Source organism: Terrapene carolina, unplaced genomic scaffold (assembly GCF_002925995.2).
Source record: "Terrapene carolina triunguis isolate 2854851 unplaced genomic scaffold, T_m_triunguis-2.0 Scaffold130, whole genome shotgun sequence".
NCBI classification, from domain to species: Eukaryota; Metazoa; Chordata; order Testudines; family Emydidae; genus Terrapene; species Terrapene triunguis.
Window position 1 is genome coordinate 39,504,096 of NW_020664481.1, and position 19,522 is coordinate 39,523,617.

The 19,522-nt window shown below is 40.3% G+C and overlaps 1 protein-coding gene across 1 annotated transcript; it reads right to left on the reverse strand.

Moving 5' to 3' along the window:
* Positions 1-8,044: 8,044 nt before the first annotated feature.
* Positions 8,045-19,110, reverse strand: CA7 (carbonic anhydrase 7). The gene is made up of 7 exons (XM_024195867.2): positions 19,071-19,110; positions 16,564-16,761; positions 13,123-13,241; positions 12,334-12,429; positions 12,002-12,064; positions 10,561-10,716; positions 8,045-8,167 (listed from the first exon to the last, which is right to left on the reverse strand). Exons 1-7 carry the CDS (start codon positions 19,108-19,110, stop codon positions 8,045-8,047), a joined length of 795 nt encoding a protein of 264 aa, XP_024051635.1.
* Between the last annotated feature and the right edge of the window lie 412 nt (positions 19,111-19,522).

Here is a 19,522-nt window from a genome sequence, read left to right on the forward strand (position 1 = left end):
ATGTTTATTTCTGCAAGTCCTTAACCATTTGGAAGATGTTCTTTACTGGAATGTAGCATTATACAATATTCATATTTCTGTTTTTCTTAAAGCACTAAATCAAAAAGGAATCAAGTACTTGAACAGAAAAAAATATCGCTCTGATGCAGTATAACAGTGGTTTTCAATCTTTTTTCATTTGCAGACCCCCCAGAAATTTCAAATGGAGGTGCACGGACCACAGGTTGAAAACCACTGTACTATGGTAACTACAACTTTTCACAGACCTCCAGGGTCCGCGGAGCATAGGTTGAAAACCACTGCAGTATAAAACCAATAGATAGATAGATAGATATGCAGGAATTTGTTTGTTTACTATTTAGCTTAGTCACTGAGACTGTGTATCACATTAGGATTTCTACAAACGGAATATGCTATCTAAAATGGTCCTTGGTTATTTTAATCCCTCTGATTATTATACCACATTTCCTGGCTGACGGCTGGTTTACAGCCAGTTTTGGACCAATACAGTTAAATTGCTGTAACCCATTAGCACTTTTAAATAAATATAAGTGTGTCCACACTAAGGGTTTGCACCGATTCAGCTTCTGTCAGGCTGGCACTGAATTCCAGCAAGTCACAGATTTCCAATGTATATAGCGCTGACAAAGACAGTTGTGAAACCAACCAGATGCCTGGTTTGGACACTGGGGCCCAGATTTTTTTACTGTGCATGTGCAGTAAAGGGCATATAATTTGTACAATTGTCATAACTGCACACACAAATGATCACATAGTTGGCCAATTAGCTGTTGATCTGTATAATCCAATATGCAAAGTAATGCACATAGTAGGACTTTATGGAATATTTCATTGGCACGATCTGTATTATTTTCCACAGGGAAATACCCACACATTTGGGGAGGAGATAATATGACAGAGAATGACCATCACTCTCCCCCCTCTGTACTCAAGTATATTCACTCAACCATGGAGCTCCAGGCACATGGACTTGAGATGGAGGGGCTTCTGTGTGGGATCACATGGCAAGGGAGAGCATGGGTTTTGCTCCCCTCTGCTGATTTTAGCACATGGGATAATATAGGCTCAACTCTGAGATGCCAAACCTGAATGTTGGGATATGCTTTTAAAAACCGTAGCCATTCAGCTTGATCATTTTGAAGGTTAGAGGATCAGCGTCTATGCTAGGAACAGTTAAGATTAGACAGTCTGAATGAATATGTGCTCTTATTTCCAAGGGCACAGTCATTAGCAGAACTGTGCTAAGTGAAAAAAAAATCCATCTACTCAATCAGGCTCTCCATGTTACGTCTTCTGAAGAACTGGTTAGATTGCTGCTTTGTGGTTTGTTAGTAATGAGTTTAATTCTGTATGCTACATTTTTTGGGCGGGAGGTGGATTGCATATGAGAGATCTTTTCAACTTCTAATATGAATGGTTCCATTCCTTTTTCAACATTCCACCTCCTTCTATCAAGATATCAGCATTATAACATTCACTCCCCAGGAGGTGCCAGTAGCTAATGGTTGCTGTTGGTTCATGACATTTCAACTGCACCTGTTATGAGTTTGAGTAGCGAACAATGTAAACAAAATTCTGCTCTCATATTACAATGGGTACTACAAAAATGCTTCTCTAATAATGATTTTTAAAATGGAGAAATGCAGTTACTGTTAATGGTAAGATTTCTTAGAATGTATTTTCCAATTACTCTGTGCTTGTGGTTTACACAATTTATGTTTCATTGTCACTCTATTGTGAAACTTAACATTTCTTATAAAATGCTGATATTGTCTTAAAGCTCTGTAGGTGAAAGACTCACTGTGACGGTCAATGCTATTATGTTCACCACTTTTACAAGACTTCTTAGAATGTATTTTCCAATTACTCTGTGCTTATGGTTTACACAATTTATGTTTCATTGTCACTCTATTGTGAAACTTAACATTTCTTATAAAATGCTGATATTGTCTTAAAGCTCTGTAGGTGAAAGACTCACTGTGACGATCAATGCTATTATGTTCACCACTTTTACAAGACTAGGATAAATGTACGAAGTATGCCTTGTGAGGTAGCATTTGAAAACTCATCATGTGCTGAACATTATTGTCCTGGTAAAATAAGTGTATCAATATTGTATGTGAAGTTATAAGATTCTGCTGTATAGCATTGTTATAACATGCTCCAAGATTAAGAAAAGCAGGCCCAAACCAATTTTTCAGAGACAAAACACACTGACACCCCAGCCAGGTGTTAAAGGGCTGTCACCTGCTTACACAGCCATTCTCCAGCAACAGGAAGGTGTGAATAAGAAATTCACATTCCATCACAGGGACGGGTCAGACCTCACAAGAGACTACTTGTCGCCTGCACCCCAGCTGGGGGCAAACCTCAAAGAGAGCAGGGTGGTATAGGAATGAGAGACAGTGGCCTCCAATTTACCTCTCTCCTCCGTCATCTCTGCTCATGACATCAATGACTTTCAAAGAACAGAAGTAAGGGGAAAGGGTCCCAGGCTGAAAGGAGACTTAGCCTGTGAAATTTACTGCAGTGTATTGGGAGACAAAATCTTTTGCTTTTATGTTCACTAAGTTTGTTAAGTTAGGTATTAGCTTGCGTTTTACTCTTTTATTTCTTTTGTAACCAATCCTGACTTTTATGCATCATCACTTGTAATCACTTAAAATCGATCTTTCTATAGTTATCTTGTTTTATCTTAACCAGTGTGTTTGGATTAGAGTGTATAGGAAACTCCATTTGAGATAACAACGCTGGTGCATTATCATTTTCCTTTGATGAAATGATGGATTTCTTATGAGCCTGTACTGTTCAGAAGGGTACTGAGCAGTACAAGATCCACATTTCTGGGGGGGGTGGGGATTAAGAATTTGAAGGTGTCACCCTGTATGTAATTCACGAGTGACTGGTCAGAGAGCTCATGTATTTCGCTGGGAGTGAATTTGCATGCTGAATGCTGTGTGAGCAGGCCAGGAGTGGATGTTCTGACAGCAAAGCAGTGTAAAAGGCACCCCAGGCCAGAGAATTAAGGGGACACAGCTGATCAAGGTCCAGATTGTACCCTGGGTAATGTCACACTCACCCCTTTATAAATGCAAAATAATTACAAAGGGAAGTAAATTCTGGAGTGTGTACAGCATATAACTATGACCCATATTGTACACTTATGCTTTTCTACGGGAAATTCCAATGCTTATGCATTTTGACTCCATCAAGAAAAACATGAAGGAATTCATAGGGTAACTTTCCTATCAACAGATTACACTAAATCACTGTAAGAACGGTTCACGCTTTCTAACCTCAAAGCAAAACAATTCCTAAATATGGGCTTGTTTACACAGGGAGTTATTCCTGATTACCTGTTCCCAATTAACCCCACTCTTATTCTGGAATAGTGCAGACCCTCTACAGAAAGAATGGAAGTTGAGGGTACTAAGCACCTCTCAGAAGCAGAGCAACTTGTGGGATTGGGCCCCTAAAGCTCTTTACAAACAGTATTTAAGGGCTTGTCTATATGAACACGTAGTTCTTGGCAAGCTGGGCTGTAAATCTACCATGTGTTAGTCTGCTGCACACTAAGTGTCCATGTGGACTGACTAGTGAACTTTGATCTACCCCCTCATCCCCTTTGAAATGGGAAAAGATTACAGCACACCATGGAACTTTTAGTGCATGACAGCAGGTCCACACAGACATTTAGTACACAACAGGCTAGCATGGGGTAAATTTACACTCCAGCTTTCCATGAAATAAGTGTTCATGTAGCTAAGCCCTGAGCCTCACAATAACCTCAAGAAGTAAATATGATCCCTGTCTCATGGATGAATAAACTGAGGCAGAGACAGATTAAGTGACATGATCAAGGTCACAGAATGCCTGTGGCAGAATCAGGAACAGAACACAGGCAACCTTGGTTTAATTAGACTATGTTGCCTTCCTTGAGGGTCTCCGTTCATAAGAGGAGTAGAGGATCCCTTAAATTTCTTCAATCATATAAATGTGCGGAATGAGAGAATACGTTGAAAATCTTAAATGGTAACCTGGCATATAAATGGCTTTATTGGTGATAATTAGAAAGAAGTGATGTTCCATGATGGTATTTTTATTTTATCAATAAGCTATTTGTGGTCAACACAATATTTTCATTATTGCCTAGGACGTGACCAGAATAAGATTTTTATTAACCTCGGGACTATCAAATCTATGTTTTATTTTTAAATGCACACCTTACATTTTAAAATGATTGTTTGTTTGGTAGATTTTAGCTAAATAAGAACATAAGAGCTACCGTACTGGTTCAGGCCAATGGTCCATCTAGCCTAGGGGTTCTCAAACTGGGGGTCAGGACCCCTCAGGGGGTCGTGAGGTTATTACATGGGGGGTCGCGAGCACTCATAGGCTTGCTGTGTGAAAGGGGTCGCCAGTAAAAAAGTTTGAGACCAACTGATCTAGCCCAATATCCTGTCTCCAACAGTGGCTAGCAGCAGAGCTTCATGGGGGAGTGCACAAAACAGGACAATTCCAACAGTCCAAGGTATAGGGTTGCCTAGAGCCAGCCACTGATAGACTTAACCTCCATGAACTTATCCAATTCTTTTTGAACAGACACATATAGCACTCATGACATCCCTGTTCATCTCTGGCACAAGGCAAGAAAAGATCTAGCCAAGACTAGAGCTGAATACATCAGATACAGAAAGATGGTGGCCAAGAGGTGCTTTAATTTAGACTAATCCATTTAACAAGAGTGGACCCACTGAGCCACAGAAGACGGGTAGATGCTTTTGTGAAATAAATATGGCATATGTTAGAAATGCTTCTTAGATTACAGGTTTCAGAGAAGCAGCCTGCCCAAGTAAACTGAATTTTTTATATCAAATGTTTGAGAGGAGATAAATCATATCTGTCTTTGTGCAGTTACTATGCAACATTTCAGGGTCCCTTTGAGACTGTGGAAAACTTGAATCATTAAGTAGTTTGGAGCCTCCCTTGATCTCAGACAAATCTGGTACAGACTTATACAAAACAGTTCTGGAGAAAAAGAACACACAGCATTTCTCAGTTATGGTGGTGGGGGAAAGCCCTAGAAAAAGTGAATTACAGCAGGGTGCGGGGGAGTGTTCTTCTAATGCAGCACAAGAATTAGACCTGTTCAAAAGAGACCTAGAGCAAGACCCCACACACATTTATTAAAAAAATATATTTGATTTGTTAAAGAAATTGAGAATACCTTGTATAAAGAATTCCTGCCTTCTGCAATAGCAGCCTGCACTACAGGCTGTACAGATCACATTCATAATGGTCAATCCATTGCACTTCATAACGATTTTCCATTTTGGTAGCACCTTCCAGCCAAGGATCTCAAAGGACTTTCTAAACATTGCTGAATTAACCCTCACAACACCCCTGTGAGGTAGGTAAGTTTTACTATCCCCATTTCACAGATAAGAGAAGTGAGGGATGGAGAGTTTTAGTTTAATGCACAAGCTGCACAGGAAGCACCATGTCTAGAACCCTGCGCTCCTCACTCCCAGGATTGTCTCAGTCCCAATACAATGCCTTCTCTCCCTTTCCGAGGAGACTTGCTCATCTGAGCCAGCTCTTCTCTTTTTTAGATTCTCTGCTCCCCTATGCTGTACAGTTTTTCTTACACAGCAGGAGGGAAGTGGGGGCAGCCTTGGTTGAAAAATAGAGATTAGACAGAATGGTTGAATCTTACCACTTTTCCCTCTGAATTACGCAACATGCACGTGTCATTCTGCATAGGGCTAAGGATTTCTGATAACTAATTGGAATGTAGTGATGTCAGTTACAACTAACATCAACGTCAGGTTGATTAGCTAGTACAAAAGAAGTCTTTGGCGAATTTTGCCACCAAAGTGGCAGAAAATCTGATAATATTAATACTTTGCCCAGCTGGGGGGGCACCTTTCCTCTGAGCAGGTGAAAGCACCCAGAATTAGGGTGACCAGATGAGAGAGAGAAAATATCGGGACACATGGGGGGGGGGGGGGGGCCGCCGGCAGAGCCAAAAAAAAAAAAAAAAAAAAAAAAAAAAAAAAGCGGAGTGCTGCCGGCGGAGAAAGAGAAAAAAAAAAAAAAAGCCGAGTGCTGCTGGTGGAGCGAAATATCACAACCACAAGGAGTGCTCAACTTACCCCTGAAACCTAGGGGCCGATTCACACATCAGCTATACCAGTGTAAGTCAGGACTAATGCCAATGAAGGCAGTTAAGTTATAACTATTTCAGGCCCCCTAAAGAGGAACACAGCATCTGCTTAACTGTGCACAGCAACATCATAAAGTTTAGGGCAAGAAATGAAGGAAACCAGGCTGCGGATGCATGCACTGAGTTGAGGTAGAATTTGAAGGGTTAACATCCATGCCATAACAACAATCGCTACAAGTGTACCCGACATAGTAAATGACAGCACATCCAGCAGCAGGGCAGCTCGTCCATTATTTCACACATTTGGCAATCCCACAGAACAGCACCACCTGCAGGATCCCCAGCACCATTTAATGCAGCATATAGGTAGAAATCCTCCCAACCCAACACTGACAGGGCTAACCCTCCTTAGTTTTGTAAGATCAAACAAACTCACGACACAAGGCAGCTGTAGGACTTTTAAGTGGGTGTAGGGTGACCAGATGTCCTGATTTTATAGGGACAGTCCCAATATGTGGGGTTTTGTCTTATATGGCGCCTATTATCCCCCACCCCCGTCCCGATTTTTCACACTTGCTGTCTGGTCACCCTAAGTGGGTGTCCGTGGGGTATTCTGTACTAATTCTTAGTGGCAGGGTTGTTTGTTTTCTCAGTGATTTGTCCTTATTCCTATTTTAGTTGTGAACACAAGGAAGAGTTAAAATATTTACATTGAATATATTGTGATACGCTGACTTCAGTGGGTCTACTTGTGGGGTAAGGTAGTACTTTTCATGAGTGTGAGTATCACAATCTGGCCCCTGCTTATTCAAAAATCAATTGCCCTCACTGCTTCTGGGTTAAGTTTGCTAGCAAACTCTCACAATCCCCCCCATTGCTCTGAGAGAGTGGAATAAGATTAAGCACTTGTAAACACTGCATTTACTCTAGTTATTTTAAGGACAGTAACAGCTGTCTCAGTCATCTGAATGTAGCCTTATTCCTAAGGAACATCCTTTCAACTGAATTAAGCATTAAGGCCCGATATTTATGCATGGCCTACTGGCTTTGGATGAAAGTTTGTACAAAGTACAATGATGTGCAGGGAGATGGGTTATTTGTGAAGCACTGAGTGCATTTATAACACTAATGTGAGTTATTTTTAATAATAATTATTTTAAAAATGTTAACACTAAAATTGTGTGAATTAGGCTTCAAAGTCAACCCCATTTGAGGTGAATGGAAGAAATCACATATTTTTTAGTATGTGCTACTGTTTCAGGCTCTGGTTGCATGTAAGAAGGCAACTGCAATTAATTAGAATATAGTCAAAGTATCTTCTAAACGAGAGGAGCTGGTCAAACTGAATAGAATCCACAGGAAATATGCAGAAAGATCTAAGCCTTTGATCTTCCAATGTCAGAGCTCATTAATATTATCCCACTCTTTATTAGATTATGGACAATAGCTCTAATCATTAGAAGTTGTGTCCATCACTATTATTAGATCATTGCACAAGCAAGTTCCCATTCTAAAATATTAAGATACAAACTTAAAATTATGGTTAATAATATGGAACATCACCACGCTATTCTACTGGAGTACACCCTGGATTACTAAATTATTCCTGATTTTTAAAAATGTTCTCTTTTTTAGAGAACAAGATCCCATAATAATTATTTTAAAAGAATGGATCTGGCCCATGCAAAGCATAAAACCAAGAGGTATTGACTTTTTTCTGCACCACAACACAAAGTGTTCGTGGAAATGGCTGTTTTACTTTCTCAATGAGATAGTCATCTGAAGATCAGTGATCTTGTGAGGCCTTTCAGACATGGAAGCACTTGGAAGTTTGAAGCTCATTATTAATTTTCTTCTTTAGGCCTTGAAGGAAGCACGAATTATTCTTCCCTTAAGAGGCTGAGGGGGGCGAAAATTATTCACCATCTGTATCCTTTCATCTCCCTCGCTGGTGAAGAGAAGAGTTCGGAATTTCTCCAGCTGTAAATTCATATGAAATAACTTTACTACTTGCAAAGGCAATTGGTGTTAATGTCATTGAAAAAAGGTAAGAGGAAGGCATTCAATACTTTTCAATCTGATAATAGACTATTTTCAAGCTAAGAGCCTAGAAAGACTATTAACAGCAGATGAAGGCCCCCAACGGTGACTGAATATTAGATACCTCCAAAAGTAATTTGTTTGAAATGCATGATTGGCTCACTTCAATATGTTCCACTGTTTTCTATATTTGGAATCTTTACTATGGAAGGTGCACGTTCCCACTTCTGAAGCTTCAGTTCCAGTTAGAGATGAAAAAGACCTGTTCGGTCATCTAGACAATACCCCCACCATTATCAGACTATTTCCTATGGTGTTTTGCTCAGTCTAGTTTTAAATGCACCAAGAGACTGTATTTCTATCACTTCCTATCGGGGACAATATTTCAAATGTAATATGTCTCACTGCCAGGAAATTCTCCTGATAGTCAGCCTAAAGTTTTCCTTTCTTTGGGCCAGATCATACCCTCTACTGTGACTGGATGGTTCAGGAATGCAGAAGATCCTGGATAACATTCTCAGTTTGTAGTGCAGTGCAGATGGGAAAATAATAAACAGGGGTCTAGAAATATTAGAAAACATCAGAAGGAGATTCAGCTTGGAAATCTGCAAACTAATATGTTTATGCAAAACTTATCTGAAACCCAGATATCCAATAGGAGGAAGAAATCTGGAAAACAGTAGTGCTAAGTGACCTGGGGGTAGAGGTTATCAAATTAATAATGAGTTATGTTGTTTGGCAAGGGGTAGGCTTGTTATATCTACAAAACCGCCATCACCACCACCACAATAAAGACCAATTGGCAACCCTGTAAGAGACACTCAAGAGAGAGGCCAAGGTTTAAGTGGGCTAGGAGGAGACTAAACAAACCTCTCACCCTCCAAGGTGAAGCACATTGGTGGGGCAGTGAGGGAAACTTGCACTGCTGCTGCCTGTGCTATACCTGTTTTGTAGATAAAGAACCTCAGTCTCCAGGGCTGACAATAAGGCACTTTTCACATGCACTAGAAATTCACACAAAAGAACAAAAACATCTAGTCAATAAAATCAACAGGAGATTTACATGAAGCGAGATTCTGATGGAGGAGTTAAAGTTAGGAAGAAAAGAGTTAGAGACCTAAAATATAAAATGTTTGGAAACACAATGAATGTGCAGTTGTGACTGCTCTCTTGGAAGATGGTTGGAATGGGAGGAGGTCTGCTCTTGTGGCTAACACAAGAGAGTGGAAAGTCAGGAGATCTGGATTTTATTCCTGGCTCTGCCACAAACATCATATGTAATCTTGGGCAAGTCACCTGATCTCTCTGTCTCAGTTTCCCTATCTATAAAATGAGTGATGCTTGTACAGCAGTTTTGAAAATACATAAAAAAGCGAGTACCAAAGATTTTTCTTGCTATACCAAAGATCATTTAAGCAACAATTTTAAACAAGATTGTTTGGAATGTGTGGGCACTGAAGATGGCAAATCTGGGCTTGGAGTGAGATATTACATTATTAATAATGATTTATTATTCACTCTATAATACCAAGTGTGCAAATATCATCACTGGAAATTCAGAAAAAAATTAATCCCATTTTATAAGTCTGTGCTTTAAAATGTCTACAGATAGGTTCAGTCTCAAATCTCCCCTGCAGTCTCATATGGCATCTACTTCCCATGATATCAATTACTATTTGGGAAGGTGTTATATGAACATTTCTTTTACATTTGGTCAGACAAATATCAAAGGCTAAATCATGCTGAGTTACACCAGTTTTTGTTAAAATAGAATTTGGCCTAAGGGCCAGATTTGTAAAGGTGTCTAATGATACAGATAGGTATCTAGTAGGATTTTCAAAAGTACCTTGGTGCCTAATTGCCATTGAAATCAATGGGAGTTGGGCACCTACGTACATTTGAAAAGCCCACTAGACACCCATCTGCATATTTAGGTACCTAAATACCTTTGAAAATCTGAACTTAAGTTTTTAAGTCATTTTCCTGGCAAATAGAGTGAAATAGATAAGAGAATGTTAATTTGACAGATAGCAAAGAAATTCCAGGCAGGTCCTTGCATTCAACTAAGACATGGTTGCATGGGTGTAAATGAGGGCAGAATTTGGTCCATTATATCTTTATGGAGGCATAACAAACAAAATGTTGGCTTTCTACTTTATCCACAAAATCCGTCATTCAGTACTTCAAGACTAGACATCTCAGGCTATTTGCCATTTCTTAAATTAGTCCCATTGTACAAAGAAAACAATCACTGCCCACAGATCCCATTTTGAACCCTAAAAAAATGAAGTCAGGAGTATCAAAACTTGGGGACAAGCTGACTGCAAGTTTACCTGTTTCTCAGAAATCCTGACAGGCTCTTTCAGCACTATCCACGTTACACTCTCATATAGAGGAGGTGTTGTTAGAGAACCAGGATATGTCCAGTAATTTAGACTTGAGGGCAGGAGGCATTTTGGGTTGAAGGTTCTGAACTGAGCTTTTGTCCCCTGGAAAGAACAGACACATTATATTTCTTTTTAAAAAAAATGTGTTTAAGGAGATAGATATTTATTGAGAAACAGAAACACCAGCTGATAGCTTAAAATTGCAAGAATAATGGGATGATAATTTGGCTCTGTCTAAGCACAACAACATCACGAGAATAGCACTCATCTAGTATTGTGGTGATATCACATGAGCTGTGGTGATCCCAGACCCAGATGCTGGCTTAGGGATGTATGTCCCTGCTGCCTGTGTTAGCACTGAGCTAGTAAAACAAAAGGTCCCCTTGCAATTAATGCCCCTTCCCCATCGGGAAATTAGACAGAAAATCTCTCCTCTGTATAGTGCCCAGCACGAGCTGCTAACGGTGCACACTTCATCATTAGCATTTGCTTCTACGGAATTGTGGAATTCCTGTGCTTCTTGTGCCTTACTACTCTGCTTGGCGTCTGGAGCAACAAGGCAATCTAGGCAAAGATTGCCTCTGCAATCAAACACCCAAATCTAGAACAAAGAGTAGGTCTATCCTGAAGCTGCAGGTGTAATTTCCAGCTCAGGTAAGCATGTGGCAGAGGATGCTGAGCTCGCACTGAGTGCAGTGCCAGGAGAGGTTACACGACTACCTTCGGGGTTACAGTGGTCCAGAACAGGACTCCTGGATCCAGGCATTGTTACTGAGAAGCAGATCAGGAGGAGGAGGCACCTGCTCACTCACACTCCACAGCCATGCAACCAAAAAACGCCAATGTGTCTGCAAAATTCTGCTCACCCCAGAATCCAGCAGGAGTGAGGACAAGGGCATCTCATCCTGAAGGGCAGTCCTGCCATTTTAAAAAGGAATTATAAGAAATGCCTGAAGGGGAAACGCTTCCTTTTCAAAGTGGGAAAGCGAGTTATGGCCAAGCACATATCCACAACATCAGAATTCAATAGTCCCTTCTCAAAACACACAGAGGCAGGAACAACATGTTCATTCATTCTGAACTCCTTGATAGCAAAAGGGTATTATATTGAAGTTTTGTGCATTAGATCCTACTATTCTAGGATACAAGGCAACCATGAGTGGTGAGAGACAATACATTAGAATGAAGTGTGTTTAAACTATCACTTTTATATGCCCTTGTATTACGTTACGTACTAATGATGGGTGAATTTCGGGGTGGGGGGAGATGGAATTTGCTGCTTTAATTTGTTTTTATTTCACTCAAGCTTGTGCACAAGTTTATACTGTTTAAAAGTCATCCAAGTGAGGGGAAGAAAAATAAATACAAGAGCAAACAAAAAACTTACTTTAAATTTTACCATATACAAGGCATCAGTTAGTCTGTTCATATTGGCATGTTCTTCTCCAGTCTACAAGTGTAATGGATACAGTTGCATGAGAATATAGATATGATATAGTTAATAATTATGCTTTGAATATATAACAAGTCATTTTCTGTCTTAGGCATGTTCCCACTGACGTAGGTTTAATTGCAGTCTGCCTTGAGTCACTGCTTCCAGTAAAGGCATTTATTTTCTCCAAACAGTTCTTCTCAACTATGTGTCTTAGTTCTTAAACAGTTGACAGTTTGATGCGCCTCTACACATAAAACACACACCATTATTTTCATGACTCTTACCTCCAAGAAAATACCAACTACCGCCAAGCCATCTGGAGCTGCTGCTGCTTCTCCAAATGTTGCATATTTCCTGGCATTCCAGTGAACCAAGTGGAGCTGTGAAGGGGAATCATAAAACAGAAGTATGAACAAGCTAAATGATAAAGGCCCTCACACAGGTTGTATTACGCTTAGTAAGCAATAACATCAGTCCATTTATCACATAATAAAGCTTTGCTTGAAGGGCAGATTTGCCAGAAATTCTGGGACAAACCAACTCAACTAGGAATTTACCAAGTTCCAAAACAGCAGTCGTTTGAGCGGATTAAACAATGAACACCCCACCACCCCAAAAAAAGCACTCCCAGGGTCAGCTAGAACTACGTCTCTTCTTCCTTATCTGCAAACTACTATTGGCTGCCAGAGCTATGGCACCACCCCCAAAACCACATTTATTAGGGTAGTGCCAAAGGGCCAACCAAGAATGGGGCCCCCTCATGCTATATACTGTATGGACACAGTAATAGACAGATAGAGCACAGGCAAATATAAGCAAGAGATACTGGTTACTTATTTAAAGTGTGTGGTGCAGAGCTGTTGCTTCCAAACCCCATTGTGGATAGAGAGAAATGGCCAGCTAGAAACTGCATGTAGACAGCATTTCAATTAATGAATATATAGATAGCAATATATTGCTTGGTTAAATGGATGGGCCAAGCTGCAAAATTCAGATCTGGATGCAAACTGTTCCAAATTTTGTTTCAGGTTTGCATCCTGGTTGTAGTAAAGTGGTTGTGAAAAAGTTCTTACCTCAGAAGGAAAAGATTTGCTGTCAACTGTGTGCTCTGATCCCTGACTGTGCTTCATTCCCCAATGAAAATGAAACTGCTTTAGCCTATAGGGACCTTCAAGGGGCCCCCCATTGATCACTGTAAATGGAAGTGCATAAAGAGAATGTAAAAGATTAAATATTTGGTTTTTTTTACTGCCTGACTGTAGAAACTAGTTGGGTCAATAGTGGAGAAACAGCATCTCTCAAGAGCCAGGAGGGAAAAAATATATATATTTTTGATATACAGTATACAGAAGAGAAGCCAAAGTCACAATTAACAAAATACAAAGAAGGTGCTTTATCTTGGCTCTCAGATTATTAGAATTAATAACACAGGGAAAATTTATTCCTGATCAAAGTCAATGAAGTTACATTAGGGATGTATCTGACCTATGATCCAGTGCCACCAAATCTGTTGGAAACTCACAATATCATCTGTGTAAGTAAATATCTCATGTCAGCTCCCCCTGTCCAAGTTTAGGAGAAGGTGAGTGAGGGTAAAGAGTTTTTCTTCCTGGCTGATATCAGAGATAGCAGATTTATACTAGAAGGAGAAACAAATTTTTACTGACAATTACTTATATAAAAATTTACCATATTCCTATTTAGCCTTTGGAAATGTCAATTTGAGGTAAGGACATAGTAGCTATCCACCAAGCAACTAAGCTATGGATGCTTCCTATTGAAATTCAGAACGCTGAACTGGTTTTTGTATTTAAAAAAAAAAACAATTGGAATTAGAAACAGTTTGTGACGTGTTTTTAAATAATTTTTTGGAATTGTAAAAGTACCTGGGACTTTGTGGAAGACAGGGAGTGGATCTGTTGAGTTAGAAGGTGCAGTTTTACACAGCCATATATCATTTTGCTACATATTTCCTCTTTAGGATTATCTTTTTCCATCCAGCAAAAGTTCTCTATATTCTGTTTTCTGTTAATACCTGATCCTGGTAGAGGAAGTTAATGAAATACCTTGTACTTAACATAGCACCTTTCATAAGAGGATCTCAAGTCACTTTACAAAGGTGGGGAAGACAGATAGGAGAGATTATGGGATTTGGTCAAGGTAAATACAAACTTTTAACATTTTAAATTTTAAAATAATACTTTTAATAAATGCAGCCCATTAATACCTAGGCAATGTGGCCTACATTTATAGGAAGAAAATAACATTTCAGCAGAGTTCTAGTCATTTTCTTGTGCTTTAAAGAGACAGGACACCAAGAAGTTCATCTTCTGTCAAACAGAACTGAAAACTGGTAATTAATTAAAAAAGTATTGTAAAGAATGCACACACCATGTCTATAATGTATTTTTTAACAACATAGTCCTTATCATTTTATTTGCTTCTAAATTTTTCGAGTTATGGAATTATTTCACTGCTCTTCACATGGAATATTAACTTTTAAGAGTGTAGTCCACAACCCCACCACACGGCTCAAATTGTGTAGGAAACTAGCCTTTATACCCCAAAGCACATAAGCACATGCTTAAGTCCCACTGAAGTTAACTGGACTAAAGTCTATCCCCTTAAAGTTAAGCACATTCTTATATGTTTTGCTAAATTGGGGCCTAAATGGGGGCTTATAGGGTAGATGAAATGCATGCCCCTCCTCCAACCCTGCCTTCCCCTGCCACTGGAACTATCCAAGTGCAGCTCTAGTAGCTTCTCTCCAGGTTTGCTCTCCTCCAATAGCCCCCTTCATGCCAGTCTAGTGGATGGAAAGTCCCTCCATAATGCACCAGGGGCAGAGAGCCCCTACCACGGATGCTGCGGTGGTGCCCTCCCCTTGAGGAGCAATGCAGGACCCTGTAGTGCAAACCCTCTGAACTTAGGTGAATTTCACTATTAAATGGACAGATTTCTATTATTTATAACTAAATTAAAATTGTCCGTGAAGATACTTTTTCCAGATACATTTTACAAAGTCACTTTCTAAGGCCACATGCTTAAAAGAATCTTTAAAGAAGCTAATTTTAGACAAGCTCAGATCCATTGTCTTTACTTAAAACTCAGAAATTATACTTGCAAATTGATCATTCACTGAGCTGTTTGCTTGTCCTTGGGTTTTTTCTTTTAAAAGACCCAGTAGCTGTAACTTAAGCCCATACCTGATAATGCTCTGACAACCTTATGGGATTACTTCAAAGGCAATAGAGAGTACCTCAGGCCATTGCAGGTCATTCATTTCTCAGCAACCATAACATTTAGTTTGAATATCAAAATAAACTGGCATCAGCAAAAGCACCAAACTGGATGAATGACCATTAGTTGCTGACATAAGTTAAAATAAAACAAACTAGCCCATCAGAGACCATTTATATAAAAGCTCCTCTCTACTTACCAGTTACTAATAGATTTCTGATATTCTGTGCCTCAGAATCAGTGTGTAAGTGAATCAGAGCAAAATTTTCTATAGAGGCAAAAGGAGAACAATCTAATACAGGGTGGCCAAACTGTGGCTTGCGAGCCGCATGCGGCTTTTTTACAGTTAAAGTGTAGCTCATGGAGTCCCTCAGGTCCCCCCCGTTCTCCACCTACCAGACTGGGGGGGAAGCTCAGGACCTCTGCCTTGCAGCAGGGTGGTCGGGTAAGGGCTTCTGCCCGGTAGGAAGGAGGGTCTCGGGGCTTCAGCAGGAGCGGAGCTGAAGCCCCGAGCCCCATCAGGCACCTTCCACGGGGCTGAAGCCCGGAGCCCCGGCAGGTGTGCCCCGGCTCTCAAACTTCTGAAGATTGTCATATGCAGCTCAAAGGGTCTGCACGTTTGGCCACCCCAATCGAGTGTTTAACAGCACCAAAACTCACACTGCCTAGAGCTGAAGATGAAGGATAAAAGGCAGCTGCAGCTTGTGTAACATGCACAGTCTGCTTCCTCAGCAGAACTAGCCAGAGAGTCTGTATCATTTCTGAAGAAGCCTGGGAAAGAGGAATCAATGAGGGACCATGTTTCTGTGCTGATAGGTCTAGGTCATCAAGGGCCTTGATATCTATGTGGTCTGTATTCAGCAGAAGTGACCACCTTTCCATCTCAGGACAATTCAGAGGAACCACCACAAATTGAAATGCAGAGTTTCCTGTCCGCAGATTGAATTCTGCCTTACCATGTAGGGATGTGGATCTGCTAAGTGACACTTTGCACACAGACTGAGCACCCAGTCTCTCCACTTTTCAAACCTCTGCCAGATTGTGATATTAAAAAAAAAAAGGCAGGCCCAAGAAAATGGTAAAACAAAAGTGGCTCAAATCACATATCCCAGGCAAGTAATGCCACTGGTCTCATAGCAGAAGATTTAAATAGAGCAAAATTGTACACTAGCCTTTAATTTTACTTCACATAATGTATTTTATCATCTCTCTAGCTAAGAAGGTAAAGAAATATAAGCTACGAGATCTTAATTCTAAGACAGCATCAGGCTCACCTGTCTTGTCATCAGCATCTTCAAAGTCCACCATGACTGAGTGGCCATTGTTGGAGATTTCAAGAGATGTACACGATTCATATGAGATAATAAGAGGCTTCAGACTAGGATCATAAACTGCTTGCATGGAGACTATATCAACAGGTGACTGACGATGTCCCTGGGCAATGGGATATGATTTGTACCACTCAGAAGGCCCTTTGAAACAAAGGAAAGGAAAACACCGTTACTTCACTTTTGCCACAGATAGAAAAGAATCATTAGAAGTTTTTATGAGCCTCGGAGTGAATGCCACGTTCATTGGAAATCATGTAAGTTTGTCATCATAGGAGTTATCTGAAACACTGTGCATTGTATTGTGTGTGTTTACAGATACTAGCAGTGCAGCCTGCAGCCTGGTGGGCGATTTAGCGCTTTTATGAAAAGCATAATGATGGGAACATAATACAGCCACAGGCACACCAAGACCTTTCTGCTTATTCCTGTAGAAATTAAATGCAATTACAAATAGATTATTCCAGAATAGACTTGGTTGAGGAATCTCTCTCTCTCTCTCTCTCTGTTGATATTTTAAACACATACACTGTGTATTTTAGCTTTCCTGGGTAGGACAGTGATAAATGCTCGAGATTCAAATTAGATACAGATGACTCAGAATGTCTCAGCTACTATGTGTTTATTTTTAAACCCATTTCATGACTGCAGTAAATCTTTGAGAAACAGGCATTATTATTCCATAATGCCACTATGCTATTTCTCTACTGCAAGTGAGCGGTACAGGATGATTATCAACATCTTTGGACTTCCTGATCCCAAAGGAGTGGGATTAAATACGAGTATAATCACATAGCTTTCTGCTCTAGGAGCAGGAGTGCTCTCATGCTGTTTAAGATAACAAGATCATATCTACATCAAAGAATTATTTATTGCTACCTTTTACACCTTTACCCCGATATAACGCTGTCCTCGGGAGCCAAAAAATCTTACCGCGTTATAGGTGAAACGGTGTTATATCGAACTTGCTTTGATCCGCTGGAGCGCGCAGCCCCGCCCCCCCCCGGAGCGCTGCTTTACCGCGTTATATCCGAATTCATGTTATATCGGGTTGCGTTATATCGGGGTAGAGGTATACTTTTGTTTCACTTGTGTATTTTATTACAACACACAGCAATGTAATTCTTCTACTCCCTGTTTTGGGAAAGTTATCATGTTGACTTTTTAATACATTAAAAATAACCCAAAACACTTTAATTGTAGCATTCTCATTTTTGTTAAAAATGTTAATCACTCACAGGTGTAAACTACTGCACTTGCCCCAACCTGTGTTGGTAAAAAAAAAAAAATGTAATGTAACATACTATGTCGGTCTTTGGCAGGCATTGAAGCACTAGCTTATAAATGATATATTTTCCTTTTCTCAACCTGGGGGCTGTTTTTAAAAGAGATTAGGTATTGAAATTCTATTGAAGCTTATACAATATAACTGAGCCTCGCTCACAGGGCTGCCCAGAGGGGGGGCAAGTGGTGCAATTTGCCCAGGCCCCAGGCCCCACAGGGGCCCCCACGAGACTATAGTATCGCAACTTTTTTTTATGGAAGGGGCCCCCGAAATTGCTTTGCCCCAGGCCCCCTGAATCCTCTGGGCGGCCCTGCCTCCTCATAAGCTTTTTATGAATAAAATAGATACATACAAATACACACACACACTTACAAATAATATCTGCTGGAGCTATGCATCTTTCACTCAGTGTTCTAGCTTTAACTCAATCATGTATAAACTTGTTTTACTGGGGTAACATCAGTCATTCATCCATCCATTTTCTTCAAATGATATAGATATTGTACAAATTTTCAAGAGTCTGCATAGTCTCCACATAAGTTTTCTTTACATACATACTTTTTTGAGGAGCGGGAGGCGCAGAAAGAGAATAACTCTAAATTAAAGGGGCTGTTAAACACCAGGAAGAATAGTATGGCTTGTTTAATAAAAAATGCCTCCAATGTTTAAATACTGATCTATATAATTTCTTGGAATTCAAGGAACCTATATAGCATGAATATCACATTTTAGTCATCTTAGTGGGATCAGACTGTCCATTACCACTCCACCAAATCTCCTTCATTCAAATGATTGTTTTAGAGGGAGAAATAAAACCCCAGTTTACTATCATCATTTTGCGGAGGAGATGGCTAAAATATCTGCAGGGAAGACTCTCAATGTCCTCCACCCCAATTCAAGAAAGATGCAGGTTTCTTACATACAGATTATGGCAGTGCTGCTGATTATGACAGGACCGCAGCAGGTGAAGTTTGTCATCTCCAGGTGCCCTTCTTTCGGTGTTGTTTAATACTGATAAACTAGTTAACTGCCTGCTGCACATTTGATGCCTGCAGATGATGAAATACAGGCACCTCTGCACGGATTAGACAAGGATATTGAGGAGCTGATGATCGGGAGAGAGAGAAAGAGAGAGTGATTAGGTTAGGAAAGGATGGATGTAACATACCATCATCCTGTCCGTATCCCCAGCAGTGGTGTCCGGTCATTATGCAGGCTGCTGTGCTCTGCTTTGCTCTCAGCTCTTTGATCCAATTGCTGCTGCTTACCTGCCTTTATAATGGCTCATTTGCAGGATAGTGTCAGCCTCTTAAAGACACAGAGCAGCTAAAGCAATTCCTGCAGGAAGCGGGAAGGATCTTGGTTCCTGATGGTCCCAGCTTCACAGATTCAACTCTGATTTCTGCTGCTACTGCTCAGCCCATTTCCAGTGCCTACTCTGCACTGGTACAAAGGGAACCTCTAGAATTCTCAGTGCCCCATTCCCAGTATTATAGATGCATTCAGTTGGCCAGAAGACAATACACTGTCAGGTGGCTAGTGGCATGTGTCCTATATCCAGGGTCAAATCTGGGACAAAGTAGTAGTATTCTCTCAAGCTCCATCCACAAACCGAGCCCT